This window comes from Urocampus carinirostris, chromosome 7, assembly GCF_059441175.1.
Source record: "Urocampus carinirostris isolate Australia breed hairy pipefish chromosome 7, RoL_Ucar_1.0, whole genome shotgun sequence".
NCBI lineage: Eukaryota > Metazoa > Chordata > Actinopteri > Syngnathiformes > Syngnathidae > Urocampus > Urocampus carinirostris.
In genome coordinates, this window is record NC_142355.1 from 45,447,415 (window position 1) to 45,463,608 (window position 16,194).

Consider the following 16,194-nt stretch of genomic DNA (forward strand, 5'->3'; position numbering starts at 1 on the left):
GAACGACGTGCTCTGGCCGCGGCCAGGGCGTGGTTACACATGGGTAGGACGGGAAATTTCAGCGGGTAATCGTGGGTGGAGCATGGTAATAGCATGTTCTGCGCCTGTATCGCGGTGTTATTACGTGAAATTAGGGTGTTACGCGTGTGACGGTCAAATGCCTTTTTCCGCGTATATACAGCGCGATTTGCCGAGCACACGTCAGTTGTGCTCGAGACGTCAAGGGGGTGAACATGGATCCCCGTAGTGACCTCGTCTTAATCCATTTTTATTTCTTGACATTTCTTTTCATTTCATAACAAGATAATAAAATAAAAATAAAAAAACTATTACAATAATAACATATTGGCTTCTTCGGTGCCATAGCTTGAAATCTTGATCTTCACGGGACTGTGTCTTGAGCGGTTATGATTTCTACAGCCCCGTGTTATCCGAGAAATGCATCCCTGCCGAGATTTGCATACCCTCGCTACAACAACCACTTTTACCTCGTTTTATCTCACTTTTAGGGAATGTAATGGCGAACATATAACCAAAACCACTTCGTCTTGCATTTGTTGGGAATTTGCGTAGGAGTCGGATTTGGGCACAACACCGGCTCGGGAGCTTTTATACCCGTGGTTCACAAGAGAAAATGACGCGGAAATGACGCGATGAGGAAGCGGAACAGTCGCCGGCGTCTGTTTTGCGGGCATACCACCGATGAACAGCGGGTTGGCCAATTTTGCGCATTTTCCGTCGCGGGCAACCACGGGCAAAAAAAAAAAACGCAAAATTTTAGCCGTGATTCAGCCGCAAGTGGCTGTGTGACCGGCCCCTAAGGCAAGCTGCTGCCGACTAGATTTTCCCCCGAAGGCGAAGTAGTCCGCGGTGTATGCTGAGGTTCATTTCCTAACCAATGTGTCAATCATCATTTGAATCAGTCATTATTGGCTAAAGTTATTCGGAGGTAAAGGGGGCGGATCCTTTTTATCATTTACAGGCTCGCATAGGCTAAAGGGGCGAAACAAAGCCTGCAATTGGCCGAAAAAGATGAATGTGAATCACACGTTGGGTTGCACTACGGCATAGAGAAAACATTTTTTACTATTCTGTATTTGTAAATATTTTACTTTCCTGTATTTACTACACTCACGGTTGTAAGAAGACCATGGTTACGTATCATTATTTAAGGTGATGGCTGCAAGAGAACTTAGGTGAGCTATGTGGCTTTATATTTTCCCGGTATCTTGTTTTAGAACGATCTTGATGTTTCTGTGATGAGTCTATTTTTAAACTAAATTCAATTCAAAGTGTTTATTGTCATATGCACAGAAAAGGACCCCGTTTCCCTGCACAATAAAATTCTTACTTTGCTGTCCACACAGTTGCCAGCAAAAAATAAAATGGAAACTAAGAAATGTTTGGCATTTCTTGAATCCCAAGACTTTAACCTTCCGAATGATATTTGGAACGATGCATTTGAGTGATTGGTGACATCAGACAGACACTGTTTCCGTACATGTCTGAGACACGTATTTGCTTTTTTGCAAGCTTTTGGAATGTTAAGGGGGTAATAAGTTTGACTGAACTATCTGACTGTTTTGGCGACGTTCCCATTGTAGCGCCTTATAATCCGGTGCGCCTTATGTATGGAAAATATAGGACCAAAACTATTTTTTTGGGGGTGCGCCCTATAACCCGGTGCGCCTTATAGTGCAGAAAATACGGTAATTAAAAAGTATGACATTTCATGGAAAACCCAAAACCCCAAACCTTTGAGAGGTAGTATATGTTTTGGACAAAATGCTTTATTTAATTAAATGGCAGCTATGCAAATATTGCATGTGTTATTTGTTATATTAAATGTAAAGTGTACTTTTATTTAACCTAAATGTCACATCATTAACTGTATTGTACTGTGTAATAAAATATTGAATTATTGACATTAAGTCTTTTGTGTGATTCAATCGCTGCTCAGTTCCATTCAATAGTTTTGTGCATGTTTGAAAATGTATACAAAGAAATGTAGAGTAATAAAGACTGAGTGGTGCACTTGTTTTTGGCCTTGAACAGTGACATGTGGCATGGGAATGTGTTGAAACGTTTGATGGGGATCCCAAGCGTCTTTTCGTTCTCAAATTGAAAGAAATGTCATCTAAGCTGTTGTTCCCCCCAAAAACCTGAGAAAAATAAAACTTCACTGTGTGAGATAAAGTGTGAATTTTTTTGTCAATCAATTTTTCACTCTTGTTTTCGCTCCCCCAAACAACCTGCCATCTTTCTATAGCCTCGACCAAACTCAACCCAGAAATGGTTCTAGAAGACATGGATTCTGACAATGAGGGCCTGGACCCCTTGGCTCACGCACAGCAAGTTGCAGTACGGAGACAACGCTCCAGTTCCTCCAAACAAAACTGCACCCAGGCAAACCAAGAACAGCAAACATCCCATCTGGAGTTGGCCCAAATTATTCAGGAAGATGCCGAGACCCAGACCGGCCGCTGGACTCCATTCGTTGAAAGCATCAGGCGCGAGGCTGAAGATGTGGCTCTAGCTACCATGGAGGAACGGTAGGCCTTGTTCGTACGGGTGCTTAAAATCCTTGAAAATGGTTGAATTGTTATAGTTTAAGGTTTTCCACATGTCTGCTAAAAAGTGACTGCTCTGGTTTCTTTGCTTTGCCAATTCATTACCTTTTCCCCTGTGATTAATGGTAGCTGGCATTAGTTTGTACAGAATTTTCCTATGAAGCGTCATTGCCCCTTACGAAGAGGTGCATGCTACACCTAAATAGGCCACTATGAAATGTGTATTAGTGCGGGGGTCTCAAACTAAAAAAAAAGCACCATTTCTCTTTCAATTTGTACCCAGTTTGTCTCAAAGACAAAAAGGGCAAAAAAGGGAAGAAGAACTAAGAAAAGGGGGCAAAAAAGGAAAATGGGAATAAAAAGAAAAGTACTGTATTTTCAGTTTTTTATCTCTGAATTAGAAGCATGAAATTTGATGATAAAGGTTCTTTGGAGTCCTGTTTTTATTTGATGGTAGTGATGATGGACCCATTTGAGGGAGGCAGGGACTGCAGGCAGAGTTGCTCATAACAAGAGATTGTATATAATAACAAAACAGTAACAAAGTAGCAAACAAAGAAGTGGACATAGAGTAACTAAATAAAAGTCTAAACAAAAAACTAGGAACAAAAAACAAACCAAACGTGACAAAGTCCAAACTAGAAACAACGACTGAAACCGGAAATAGAAAATGCAGGACGGAAGGAAAACTGAGATCACTTGCACTCGTTTCTTGGTTTTTATTGGAAGGAAGAAATGACAAGACGTGAATCTTCGATCCGTTGTTTGACGGATTGTCGAGACTTGACAGGCGGGTGAAGACTTGGCGGGAATGGTTGCGGACAGGCGTAGTCGTCGTGTTGTTGGTTGGGGCTGGAGAAGAAGGGCGTCGTTGTGTTCGGAAGAGAGATCAGGAGTCAGGCGGGCGGGGCAGGTCGTAGGCAGATTCGGAAACGGGTTGGCAACGGAGATCAGGTAGAAAAACAGGAGGCAGGCAAAGAGTCGGAGGTACGGGCTTTCTGAGCAGATGGCAACAGATCGCATAGTACAATCGGATAAAAGTGTTACCGGAAGCTGGGGATTTAAATGTAAAGGGTGCGCCAATCAGCTGTCCTGGCTGTTGGCGCCAAATCCTGAACACAGGTGTTCCCGATCCTGGTGATTGTGACAGAACCCCCCCCTCAAGGGACGGCTACAGAAGTCCCCAGAAAAACGGGAAAAAAAAATAATCCGACAGGCAAGAGTATAATCCAACAAGCAAAAGTATAATCCAACATGTAGGAACATAATCCGACAGGCTGGCCAGTTAGAACTCCTCTGAGCGGACCGATGCTCCATCGTCGTCTTCAGGCGGCGTAGTCGATGATGGACCCGGCGGAGATGTAGTCATTGGCCGGACACCCCTAGGACGACCTCAGCGAGGAGCAGGTTGATCTGGATACTGGCGGTGGAACTCGGAGATGAGCGAGCGATCCAGGATCTGCCGGGTGGGGATCCAGGACCGTTCCTCCGGGCCATATCCCTCCCAGTCCACGAGATATTGGAGACCACGTCCTCTACGATGAGAGCGGAGCAGACGTCGCACGGTGTAGATAGGGTCACCATCCAGGAAGCGAGGGGCTGGGGGGGGGGAGGGACTTCAGGGACCAGGGGGCTCTGGCGGACAGGCTTAATGCGGGAAACATGAAACGTCGGGTGGACCCTCATGGTGCTGGGCAGGCGGACTGCCGACGGACTGATAATTTTGTCCACCGGAAACGGTCCCAGGAATCGGGGAGCCAACTTCTTGGACTCCACCCGGAGTGGAAGGTCCTTGGTGGACAACCATACTTGCTGGCCCACCTGGTACGTTAGAGCCGGAATTCTTCTTCGGTTAGCCCTTTGAATAACCTTGGACGGCCCGAAGAAGAGCAGCCCGTGCCTGAGCCCAAGTGCGACGACAGCGACGGGCATTTGCAAGAGCTGACGGACAGGAAGCCTCTTCCTCTTGGTTGGGGAACAAGGGTGGCTGGTAGCCATAGACGCACTGGAAGGGAGACATGCCAGGTGAGGAGCAGACAAGGGAGTTGTGGGCGTATTCCACCCATACCAGCTGTTGCGCCCAGGAAAGATGCTCACGGGAAACCAGGCAGTGGAGAGCCGTCTCCAGTTCTTGATTGAGGCGTTCAGACTGTCCATTAGATTGCGGATGGAACCCGGACGAGAGACTGACCGAGGCCCCCAGGAGACGGCAGAACTCTTTCCAAAATCCCAAGGCAAATTGGGGACCTCGGTCTGAAACAATGTCTTTTGGCGGACGGAAGTTTGGGCAAGGCCACGAAGTGGACCATTTTGCTGAACCGATCCACAATCATCAAAATGCTTGTCATCGCTTCCGAGGCAGGCAGCCTAGTAACGAAGTCCAGGGAGATGTGGGACCAAGGACAACTGGGGACTGGTAATGGCTGAAGCAATCCGGCAGGGGGTCGATTCGAAGCCTTCAGGTTTGGCAAGCCCCGACGTACTCCTGAACATCCTTTGCCAATGAGGACCACCAGAAACGTCGGGCCAGGAAGTTGCTGGTGCGGGTAGCACCCAGGTGACAGGAGAGGCGAGAGGCTTCCGAGACGAATAGCCGCCCCCTCTGGACAAGTACTGGGGCCTGCTTGGTCTTGGAGGGCCTCTTTAACGCAGTCCTCGATGTCCCAGGTGAGAGTGGCCAGTAACCGGGACTCAGGAAGGATGGCTGTCGGAATGATTGTCCTCCTTTTGAAACTGGCGAGAGAGGGCATCTGGCTTGACATAGCGGGACCCGGGGCGGTAGGAAAGGGTGAAGTTGAAACGGGTGAAGAAGAGTGACCAGCAGGATTGTCTCGGGTTCAAACGTTTAGCAGAACGGATGTATTCAAAATTCTCGTGGTCAGTCCAAACTAGGAACGGAACTGGCACCCCTTCCAGCCAGTGGCGCCATTCCTCAAGGGCCAATTTTATTGCTAGCAGCTCACGATCCCCCACGTCATAATTGCGTTCGGCAGGGGATAAGTGACGTGAAAAGAATGCACAGGGGTGCATCTTTTGGTCCTCGGTCGACCTTTGAGAGAGAACAGCTCCAACTCCTATGTCCGAGGCATCCACTTCAACAACTAGCTGACGCCCCGGGTCAGGTACTTGGAGGATGGGAGCCGTCGACAATCGAGCCTTGAGGGTGGTGAATGCTTTGTCAGCCGCAGGAGACCATCTGAATGTTTCTTTGGGACTAGTGAGAGCCGTCAGGGGACCCGCTACCGTGCTATAGTTCCAAATAAATCGTCGGTAAAAATTGGCGAAACCTAAGAACTGTTGGAGCTTCTTGCGATCCGTGGGGACAGGCCAGGAGGTGTCTGCCGACACCTTTGCAGGATCCATCTGTAATCTCCCCTCCACGATGATATACCCCAGGAATGACACGGTTTAGGCGTGGAACTCACACTTCTCAGCCTTAACGAAGAGGGAGTTTTCCAGGAGTCGTCGAAGGACAAGTTGGACGTGCTGCGTGTGTTCCTCCAGGGATTTAGAGAAAATCAGAATGTCATCCAAGTAGACAAACACGAACTTGTTGAGCACATCACGCAGCACGTCGTTGATAAGGGACTGGAAGACGGCGGGGGCGTTCGTTAGACCAAAAGGCATGACTAAATATTCGTAGTGCCCCGTGGGAGTGTTAAAGGCCGTTTTCCATTCATCTCCCTCCCGGATACAGACCAGATGATAAGCGTTTCTGAGGTCCAGTTTAGTGAACACCGTGGCCCCTTGCAGCAGTTCAAAGGCGGAGGCGAGCAGTGGTAAAGGGTAGCGATTCTTAACTGTTATGTCATTAAGGCCCCTGTAGTCAATGCACGGTCGTAAAGAACCATCTTTCTTGCCAACAAAGAAAAACCCAGCTCCAGCCGGGGAAGAGGATGGCCGAATTATTCCGGCTGCCAAGGCCTCTGAGATGTATTCCTCCATTGACTGTCTTTCGGGTGCAGAAAGGGAATAGAGACAACCCCGCGGGGGAGTAGAGCCAGGCAGAAGGTCGATAGCACAGTCATAGGGGCGATGTGGAGGAAGGGAAGTGGCCTTGGCTTTGCTAAAAACTTCCTGTAGGTGGTGATAGCAGGCAGGGACCTTGGACAGGTCAGGAGGAGACTTGGAAGCCACGGGTCGGTCGGGGTGATATGCAGAACGTAGACAGGTTTGATGGCACTCAACGCCCCATTCCATGACGGTCCCCGAACGCCATTCAAAGTGAGGGTTGTGCCGTACCAGCCATGGATGGCCCAAAACGAGTGGCTGGCCGGGGGATGGGAGCAGGTGGAACCGAATTTGCTCTCTATGATTGCCAGAAAGTCTCATCTCCATTGGTTCGGTAACATGGGTAACTGTGCCCAGAAGACGGCCATCTAGTGCTCGGGCTGTGATAGGAGTAGCGAGGGAATTCAATGGACCTTGAGTTTGTGGGCGACGGAGAGGTCCAAAATGTTAGCTTCGGCCCCGGAATCCACTAGCGCGGAAACTCTCTGTGGGGAACCAGCAATCAAGAGATGCACCTCGAGCGAAGGTCGAGAGGTGTCGGAGGACGGGATAAGGGCAGACCTTAATCGGACGCCTCCGTTGTCCGACGAGCCCCCCCTTTTGACGGACACGTTGAGATTCGATGCCCCCTGCCGCCGCAATAAAGACAAAGTCCCTCAGAAACCCGCCGCCGGCGCTCTTCGGCCGATAGCGCTGCCCGATTGGCGCCAAATCCTGAACACAGGTGTTCCCGATCCGGGTGATTGTGACAAGCAAAGTAAGAAAGAAAACACAAAACCAACACACGTAACATGGTGGTGGAAATAAAGTGCCATAGAGGATGACAGTAAAACTTAAAAAGACCCGACCAAATTTTCTGAACAACAATTCAGAATAATTGGGAACAGGTGTGTGATAATTGGACACACTTGTGCCCAGTTCAAATTGACAGTTGGGGCCCTCTGGTGGTGGGAGGTCTGCCAGACCCTAACAGGATATATACTTCAGCAAGGCACTGTATTCGAGATTTTTCCGCAGTCATAATAACAGTATAACTATACAGTACTTAAGGAAATCAAAACTCTATGATGGCACAAGAGCGATTCTCCCTTCATGACTTTGAGGATGAACCATTTTGTTAGTCTGCTGCAGGAGCGCATGGAAATGGCTGTCATGGCAGCAGAAGTTGCGAGGCAGACGGCCGAGATGGCTGTGTGGCAGCTGGCTAGTGAGGGCCAGTCCATTAAACTCTCGCTGGGGAGCCAAGAGACAATGGAAGAGCCTGGTGCCGGGTAGGTGCTCTTTTTCATCACTTTTTTAGAAGCAAAAACAAAAGTCTCATGAATATGCTCAATTTTTTAGACTACAAGTTTTGGAAGAGGAGCAACAACAGGATCATCAAGTCAATGAGTGAGTTAACAAAAAAGTAGTTGAATCAATTGGGGCTACAAGTAACAAATAGGTTGATTATTCTTTTGATCGATCGATGAATCGGATTATTAAAAAAGACATTTTTAATTTCCTCGTATATCCAAATATTTTAGTTTTGGATTGATAGAAAAAAATTGCACGAAAAAACAGACTATTTTATTATATAAAAGAAAAACTTAACAATAAACAAAAATGCATACAAATGTATGCTATACACTTAAAAATGTGTAAGATACTCATTTCCTACCAGATTATCCAAAGACCATATTACATTTGGACTTATCATCCATCCATTATCTGCTCCCCTTATCCTCAGTTAGGGTCACGGGGGTTCTGGAGCCCATGTCAGCTGTCCTTGGGCAGTGGGCAGGGGACACCCTGAACTAGTTGCCAGCCAGTGGCAGGGCACACAGAGACATAAAACACGGTCGCTCATTCACACCTAGGAACAACTTGGACCAGCCAATTAACCAATTTTTGGAATATGGGAGGAAACCGGAGTGCCCGGAGGAAACCCACGCAAGCACAGGGAGAACATGCAAACTCCACACAGGAAGGTTTGATCCCATGACCTCAGAACTGTGCCACAGACGCGCTCAGCCGTGCTGCCCTGGATACAAACAAAAATTAAGAAAAAGCAATGAATTATATTTAATGTGTAGCAAAATTTGTATCTGTATCTGGGGCGGCAATAGCTCAGGAGGTAGAGCGCTCGTCTTGGGATCAAGGGATCCCAGTTCGAATCCCGCCTCGTCCGTGTTACATGTCGAAGTGTCCTTGGGTGAGACACTGAACCCCTAATACCCCTAATAAGCAGGTTAGCGCCTTACATGGCTGCAAGGCCGCTATTGGGAAATGTGGAGCACTTTGGGAAGTCATTGACTTGAAAAGCGCTATATAAATGCAGATCATTTCATTTCATTTCATTTCAAAAAATATCAAAAACGTGAACCCACTTTTCAAAATGTAAAAAAAAAAAGTTATTTTTTGTTATTTTTTTCATATGATAAACAATTGCAATGTGTAAATGATGTATAATATGCTTAAGAATCCGCCCCTATGTTGAGATAAACATGTCACAATTATTATTTATCGTTTTACTTTGTATATTTTATTAATTAATTTTCCTTTTTTTTCTCTTTATTTCTTCAGCTCTTTCTGCTCCTTGAAAATTGTAAACTTTGTAGTGTTTGACTGTTTCGTGCCAGCTTGGCTTTTAATGATGCAATATTCAACAAAAATCAAAAATTAGAAAAAAAGAAAGAAAGATACTTTTATAAAACTGGTCTGAAGGTGTTCTCTGTTGGACCAAAATGGTACTAAACCCTACAATTTCACAAGATACAATGCACTTATTTGCATTGCTTAAACGTGCTAACTGTCTCATGAATTCATCAACGATGAATCAATGAGGTAATTAGTTGCCAACGCTTAAAATAATTGATTTTAATCAATTCTATTGTGTTGAATGATTGTGTCTTTTAATAAAAAGAATAAAAATTAAATGAAAAAGACCAATCTCGTCTTGCCCATTTTGGCTTTGATGTACAGTAGATCCTCTCTGTCACTGGTAGCAAACGAAGACGTCATTGTAGTCATTGCGGTATTGTACACAGTTACTGTAAGTAAGTAGGTGCCGCGTTGTGTTATTAAGGTTTATTTTCGCTTAATGAGGAAGATTTGCAATCATTAATTAGAGGAGCAATTGGCAGAGGTTGAGATCTGGAGACTATTGATGATACATTAGGACTTAAATTTAAAGGTACAGTAACTTTAAATGAAGGTACAGACACTGCCCGACTTCCGGACGATCGTTCATAAGTTGAATTTGTTCGTAAGTTGCTTAAGTTCTATATTTTCTATGTTTAAGGTTTATAAAAGTATGTTTAAGGCTTGTATAAGTAACCTGTGTTTTGTTCTAAAAAGTAAACATTTCATAAAATAATATGCTCTATAAACATAAATAAAGTTAAGTGTAACTTATTTTTGGAAGAAAAAGTGGCCGAAAAAAAACGTTCCGACCATTTTTTTAACGGCATCAGCTTTCTTATTCCACTTGCATTTCAAAAGAAACGGCTCACCTCTCCTTTACACTTTACACCAACCATATTGAATGGATGCACAAGATATTAAATAACAAAAACGGCAAAGTTCTGGGCGCGCTGGAGATTCAGTACACGTAGCACTGTATGTTTACATCAAACTAGAAAGATAAAGCAGATTTTTATTTTTATTTTACTTCCGGGTGGATTCTGGGTGACCTCTCACAGCACCACACGCCGGTAGCGGCAGAAAGAAGCCCTACAGTAATGTCCTGTACTCGGAAAAAGGTGCACACCATGAAAAATCAAACTTACAACGGTGTCAGGATATTTTTCGACATCCCGAAAACAATGTTTGTATTTACCATTTTAAGTAATACGAATGGTCGTAATTAGGGGAGCGTTTGTACGCCCAAGAAATATTTATACAGCACATTTTTTTTATTTTTGCCTGTAGTGGTTTGCATCTGCAAACTGGAAAAACTGATGCTGCCGTTAAACAGTCACGAGTATTGCGCTGTGTCCAAAGCAGTCTCTAGTGATAGCCTCTGGGACTTCTGGTGAATTTGATTTTCCTTCGTAAAGAGGTAGATTTTTGTTTAAAAGGAAAAACTTGTATGCATAATTTCTCCTGTTTAGAGGCGCTCGTATAAGGGTACTACTCTATTGTGTCCTTGTTCTGATCCAGATCCCACGGGTGTCTTGTTATCTGACCTGCACACAGTCTGGTTCAGTCTCAGAGCATCACTTTCTAGCAATGGCAGCACCCCTTGGCAACCGCTTGATCCGACCGCCCCCTTTTTCACACACCAACCTTCCTTTCCTTTGTCTCCTTGGTTCCCATGGTAACCCTAACGCCTGACACTGCTTCCCTGTACGTCCTGACATGTCAAGCGGAAAAGGCAGAGATCTATTTGAATATTTAGCGAGTTTTTAAGCTTTATTTTTTCAGAATGTATTTTTTAGTCACATGGAATATTAGTCTTCTTATGAATAAGGGGATCTCCTACGAAACAATTGCTTTGGCAGATAAAGTGAGTCATTTTTATGCAAAATTCTAACGTGACTGTTATGTAAAACTAAATTATAGCTATATGTCATCAGTTGATGCTTACCAGCGAATCTTAATCGCTCCCATTAACATTTGTTGTTGTTGTTTTTTTACATTAGACTACCACGTCCAGTGGTTCCTTTTCACCATTTTAGTGCAGTTTTAAGCTGTTGCAGATTTTTATTTGAGTCCCCCGCATAACAAGAGTACATACAAATCATCAAATCACTTCATTTTCATATCTTTGTGCATTTGAAAATCTTTCAGTTGTCACATTGACTATTACGGTTTTAAATGCAATATACAGTACCGGTTCAAGTGCAGTATCCTGGTTATGTACAATTTTTACTTTCGATACTCTTGACTTGATTCTAAAACAGTTATGCAGAAGAAGTATTTTATTTGCAGAAGTATTTTATTGCAGAAAATGTATTTACTTTGTTTACTGTTAACATTTTACATTATTGTGTTTACTTGTTTACACTTGACGTCATTTCCAATGGAATATTTTTCAGTTGTCACATTGACTTACAGTTTTAAGTGCAATATCCTGTTAGTGTATGGTTCTTATTTCAGATGTGAGTACTTTGGCTAATGTTTATGTGCTAACACTACAGAGACAATTTTCTGCAGGAGAGTAGTTTTATTTGTGAAATTCAATCCATTCGTCCTCCATGTCAATTGGCAGCCACTTAACCTCGTGTGAACACATCACTAGCAAAAAATAAAGGAACACTGTCGTGTTTTTTTTACTGACAGAACAGAGGAACCTCTTACCGTTGAAGAACAAGAGCAAAGTCAAACTAAAGAGGAAACCATCGTCGAAGAAGGTTTGCATGTTCTTTTCAATACAACAAAATACTGTAGTCCCTTGTTTTTTTTGCGGGGGTTGCATTCCAAAAAGAACCTCTGATAGGTAAAATCCGAGTGGAAACCTTACCTATTTACTCTTCCATCTATTAAATCCAAAGAAGAAACCCAATTTACAGACTCAAGCATTTGTTTTATGAATAAAATTACTGTACTTTATGATTTATTTATATTATTTTTTTTACAAATAACTTCAGTACTGTAAAGTGTAATTTTAAAAATAATCTTGCTGCTATATTGCACTATTGATTCTAAACAACGTTCCAAATGATTTCAGGACAATATCTACTTTTTTTTTTGCAAAGCAGTGATTTCTTGATATTTGTTGGAACGCATCACCTATGCCAAATATAGGCCTTTTTCGGCACGTCACTTACATTGGAGAACTATAATCAAAGGCTAATCTAATTTAATTATGAGTTACTCGCTCAAGTTCACATAACACAACATTTTAAGAGCATTTGCACGTACGGAATGTAAATTCAAAAAGCGGTTTTACGTATGCAACACATCACCTCCTGCTACGATTGTACCAAAGCATGTTCAACCCACCCTCCTGTAACCCACCCGGAAAAAGAGGGTTGAAAAATAGCTTTTTATTTATTTTGTATTATTATTTATTTGTATTTTGCTTTTAAGTGAAATGTTTTTTGTTTTTTTTTACAAAACAATAAGATTTAGGAGGGCCCCCCAGGGAAAAAGCCTGATCCCCTGACCCATCGAATCAGTCCGCCCTCCATGTTCTACTGCATTGCATGTTTTCCATTCTGCTGTCTTTTTTGAGCAATGCAATGCAATGTGATGTCTGTTGTGTTTACCCGGGACAGTCTGTAGAATTTAATCTCCCCAAGGGGACAAATACATTAAATCAAATTCTAAATTTGTACCTATTTAACCACAACGTGGCGCAGTGGTTAGTGTGTGTGCGTTAGTGCGTGTGCGGCACAGTTCTGAGGTTATGAGATCGAACCTCCTTTGTGGAGTTCTCCCCGTGCTTGGGTGGGTTTCCACCGGGCACTCCGGTTTCCTCCCACATTCCAAAAGCATGCATGTCAGGTTAATTGGCCGGTCCAAATTGTCCCTAGGTGTGAATGAGCGGGCGAATAGTCTGTCTCTGTGTGCCCTGCAACTGGCTGGTAACCGGTTCAGGGTGTAACCTGCCCACTGCCCGAAGATAGCTGGAATGGGCTCCAGCACCCCCGCGACCCTACTGAGGATAAGCAGTGCAGATAACGGATGGATGGATAAACCACAACGTTATTGACGCACAAGTCGTGAAGAGTCCGAGTGACTGTTTAGCCAATAAGAATGCAAAACACATTGCACAATGAAAATCTGCAAAGTAGCAAAACCAAGAAAAGTAAACTGAAGTAGAAAAAGGGATTAACACACTTATAGTGTTCCTCATGTGAATATTCCAATTTCATTTTTCCATGACAGCCCTAATAAGTGACAACGCAGAGCTGGAAAGGGAGGCGGAGCCACTTGAGAAAAAAAAATCCCCCCTTCCGCTACCTGACCTGGTCGAATCCCCTGAACCGGACTTTATTCAGCCAGCTGTGGCCCAGAGCCAAGAAGTGATTTCGCAAGCTGATCCTGTAACCCAGCAGCCGCAGAAGAGCGCCAAAGACGTTCAGGACAGAGAAACTGAACAAAAAGTGACAAACACACACCCAATGATACCATTTGGTAGACTAGGTGATACTGGAATATTTGATATCCAACTGATCCAAAAAAATACAGGGTAATATCAATTCATACCAATCTGATACCAATATTTTTGCTTGGAAATTTTATATGATTTGTGAATAATTGCCTTCAGTCATTTATGTTTACAATAAAATCAGATTGAAACAGGCTATTCTTTTTAAAATAACTACAAAGACAACTTTAACTCTATAAAATAAATAAATATTAATAGTTCTATGACAACTGTTTTAGAACAAAAGTTAAGGGAGTAAAACCAAAAAAAAAGAAGTAATGGAACGAAAATACATGCACAACAAAGTCAACATGTCAACTATAATAGCAATTTCCTTTTTTAAAGTATTACTCAATACTTAGAAAATGCAAGTGCAAATAGTGTACTCTAATGACAAGCTGTGACCCAAATCAGGAGAAACATTTCCACTTCTCATGTTTATCCAATGAAAGAATTGTGCAGTTCAAAGCAGATCTAATAGAATGTATTCAACTTTTGAAATAAAATAAAATAAAGGGAACGGCAAAACTAAAACAACTTCAAGTACTGTATATACTCTCATATAAGCCGAGATCGCATATAAGCGATCCCATAAAAGTGCTTTGAAATAGCCACATACTCACATACTAACAGAAGTTTATGTCACAAATCAGACAGACGTGGACCACAATTGCATTCCACAATTCCAGCAGCGCTATAATGGCAGACACTAGCATTTTTATATTTCGCAATCGTTTCCGTCTTCGACTTGAATGTTGTTGTCATGATTTCTTCTTTTCCTTCTCCTTACATTTATCTTTTTTTAAATTTTGGGCAGAAAAAGGAAAAAAAAAAAAACAAAATCAAATGTGATGTAGTCCCTCTCATAGGCGCCGATGACTGAATGAGTGAGAAGAGATTAGGCTAGGCATTATCGCCACCCTCCGTTTCTTTCGTCTTAGCATTATTTTGCCATGGAAAAGCCCGCAACCCCTTTTGTGTCTCGACCCACCAGTTTAAAAAACGTTGTTGTAAACAAATCCATGTTAAAAACTTTTTAATAGTATAAAAATACAATACTTCAACAACCACAACTCTTTTACAACATAAAATATAACCGAATACAAAAATGCAGCAATGTAATGAGAATAGAAATACTGTAACAATGTCAACAAGATAACTTAATTACCACATTCTCCAGATTATGAGGAGCACCCAAAACCCCCAAATTTGCCAGAGATTCGAAAGTATGCCTTTGTAGAGCTGTTAATTGTGGTAAATAAATTCAGCAAAGCACAATTCCAACAAAATACTTCTACATACCATTTATGAATTAATTGGTTCATTTTGGTTGTTAAACCAGATTCCCTAATATTTATTTTACATGAAATGTTTTTATCTTCTGTTTTAATCTCATGCGCCTCATATTTCAATTTGCATATATATATATATATATATATATATATATATATATATATATATATATATATATATATATATATATATATACAGTGCATCCGGAAAGTATTCACAGCGCTTCACTTTTTCCACATTTTGTTATGTTACAGCCTCATTCCAAATTGTATTAATTTAATGTCTTATCTCAAAATTCTACACAAAATACTCCATTATGACAATGTGAAAAAGTTTTTTTTTTTTTTTACTTTTTTTGAATTTATTAAAAATAGAAAACTAAGAAATCACATTTACATAAGTATTCACAGCCTTTGCCATGAAGCTCAAAATTGAGCTCAGGTGCATATTTTTTCCACTGATCATCCTTGAGATCTTTCTACAGCTTAATTGGAGTCCACCTGCAGTAAATTCAGTTGATTGGACATGATTTGGAAAGGCACACACCAGTCTATATAAGGTCCCACAGTTGAGTGTGCATGTCAGAGCACAAACACCAAGCATGAAGTCAAAAGAACTGTCTGTAGACCTGCGAGACAGGATTGTCTTGAGGCACAAATCTGGGGAAGGATACATAAAAATTTCTGCTGCTTTGAAGGTCCCAATGAGCACAGTGGCCTCCATTATTCGTAAATGGAAGACATTTGGAACCACCAGGGCTCTTCCTACAGTTGGCCGGCCTTCTAAACTGAGCGATCGGGGAAGAAGGGCCTTAGTCAGGGAGGTGACAAAGAACCCGATGGTCACTCTGTCAGAGCTCCAGCGTTCCTCTGTGGAGAGAGGAGAGCTTTCCAGAAGGACAACCATCTCTGCAGCAATCAACCAATCAGACCTGTATGGTAGAGTGGCTAGACGAAAGCCACTCCTTAGTAAAAGGAACATGGAAGCCCGCCTGGAATTTGCCAAAAAGCACCTGAATGACTCTCAGACCATGAGGAACAAAATTCTCTGGTCTGATGAGACAAATATTGAACTCTTTGGTGTGAATACCAGGCGCCATGTTTGGAGGAAACCAGGCACCGCTCATCACCAGGCCAATACCATCCCTACACTGAAGCATGGTGGTGGCAGCATCATGCTGTGGGGATGTTTTTCAGCAGCGGGAACTGGCAGACTAGTCAGGATAAAAGGTAAAATTAATGCAGC

General features: G+C 42.8%; 1 protein-coding gene across 2 annotated transcripts in view; it reads left to right on the forward strand.

The window, feature by feature from the left end:
• LOC148363440 (uncharacterized) overlaps window positions 1-16,194 on the forward strand; it is a 55,394-nt gene that overhangs the window by 35,529 nt on the left and 3,671 nt on the right. Inside the window, exons 14-18 of one of the 2 annotated variants that reach the window (XM_088341102.1) lie at window positions 2,270-2,552; window positions 7,703-7,852; window positions 7,923-7,970; window positions 11,844-11,914; window positions 13,395-13,698. In XM_088341102.1, coding sequence (XP_088197228.1) covers window positions 2,270-2,552; window positions 7,703-7,852; window positions 7,923-7,970; window positions 11,844-11,914; window positions 13,395-13,698 — 856 coding nt within the window. The remainder of the gene's footprint in view (window positions 1-2,269; window positions 2,553-7,702; window positions 7,853-7,922; window positions 7,971-11,843; window positions 11,915-13,394; window positions 13,699-16,194) is intronic. The other variant, XM_088341100.1, reaches the window with a different exon arrangement.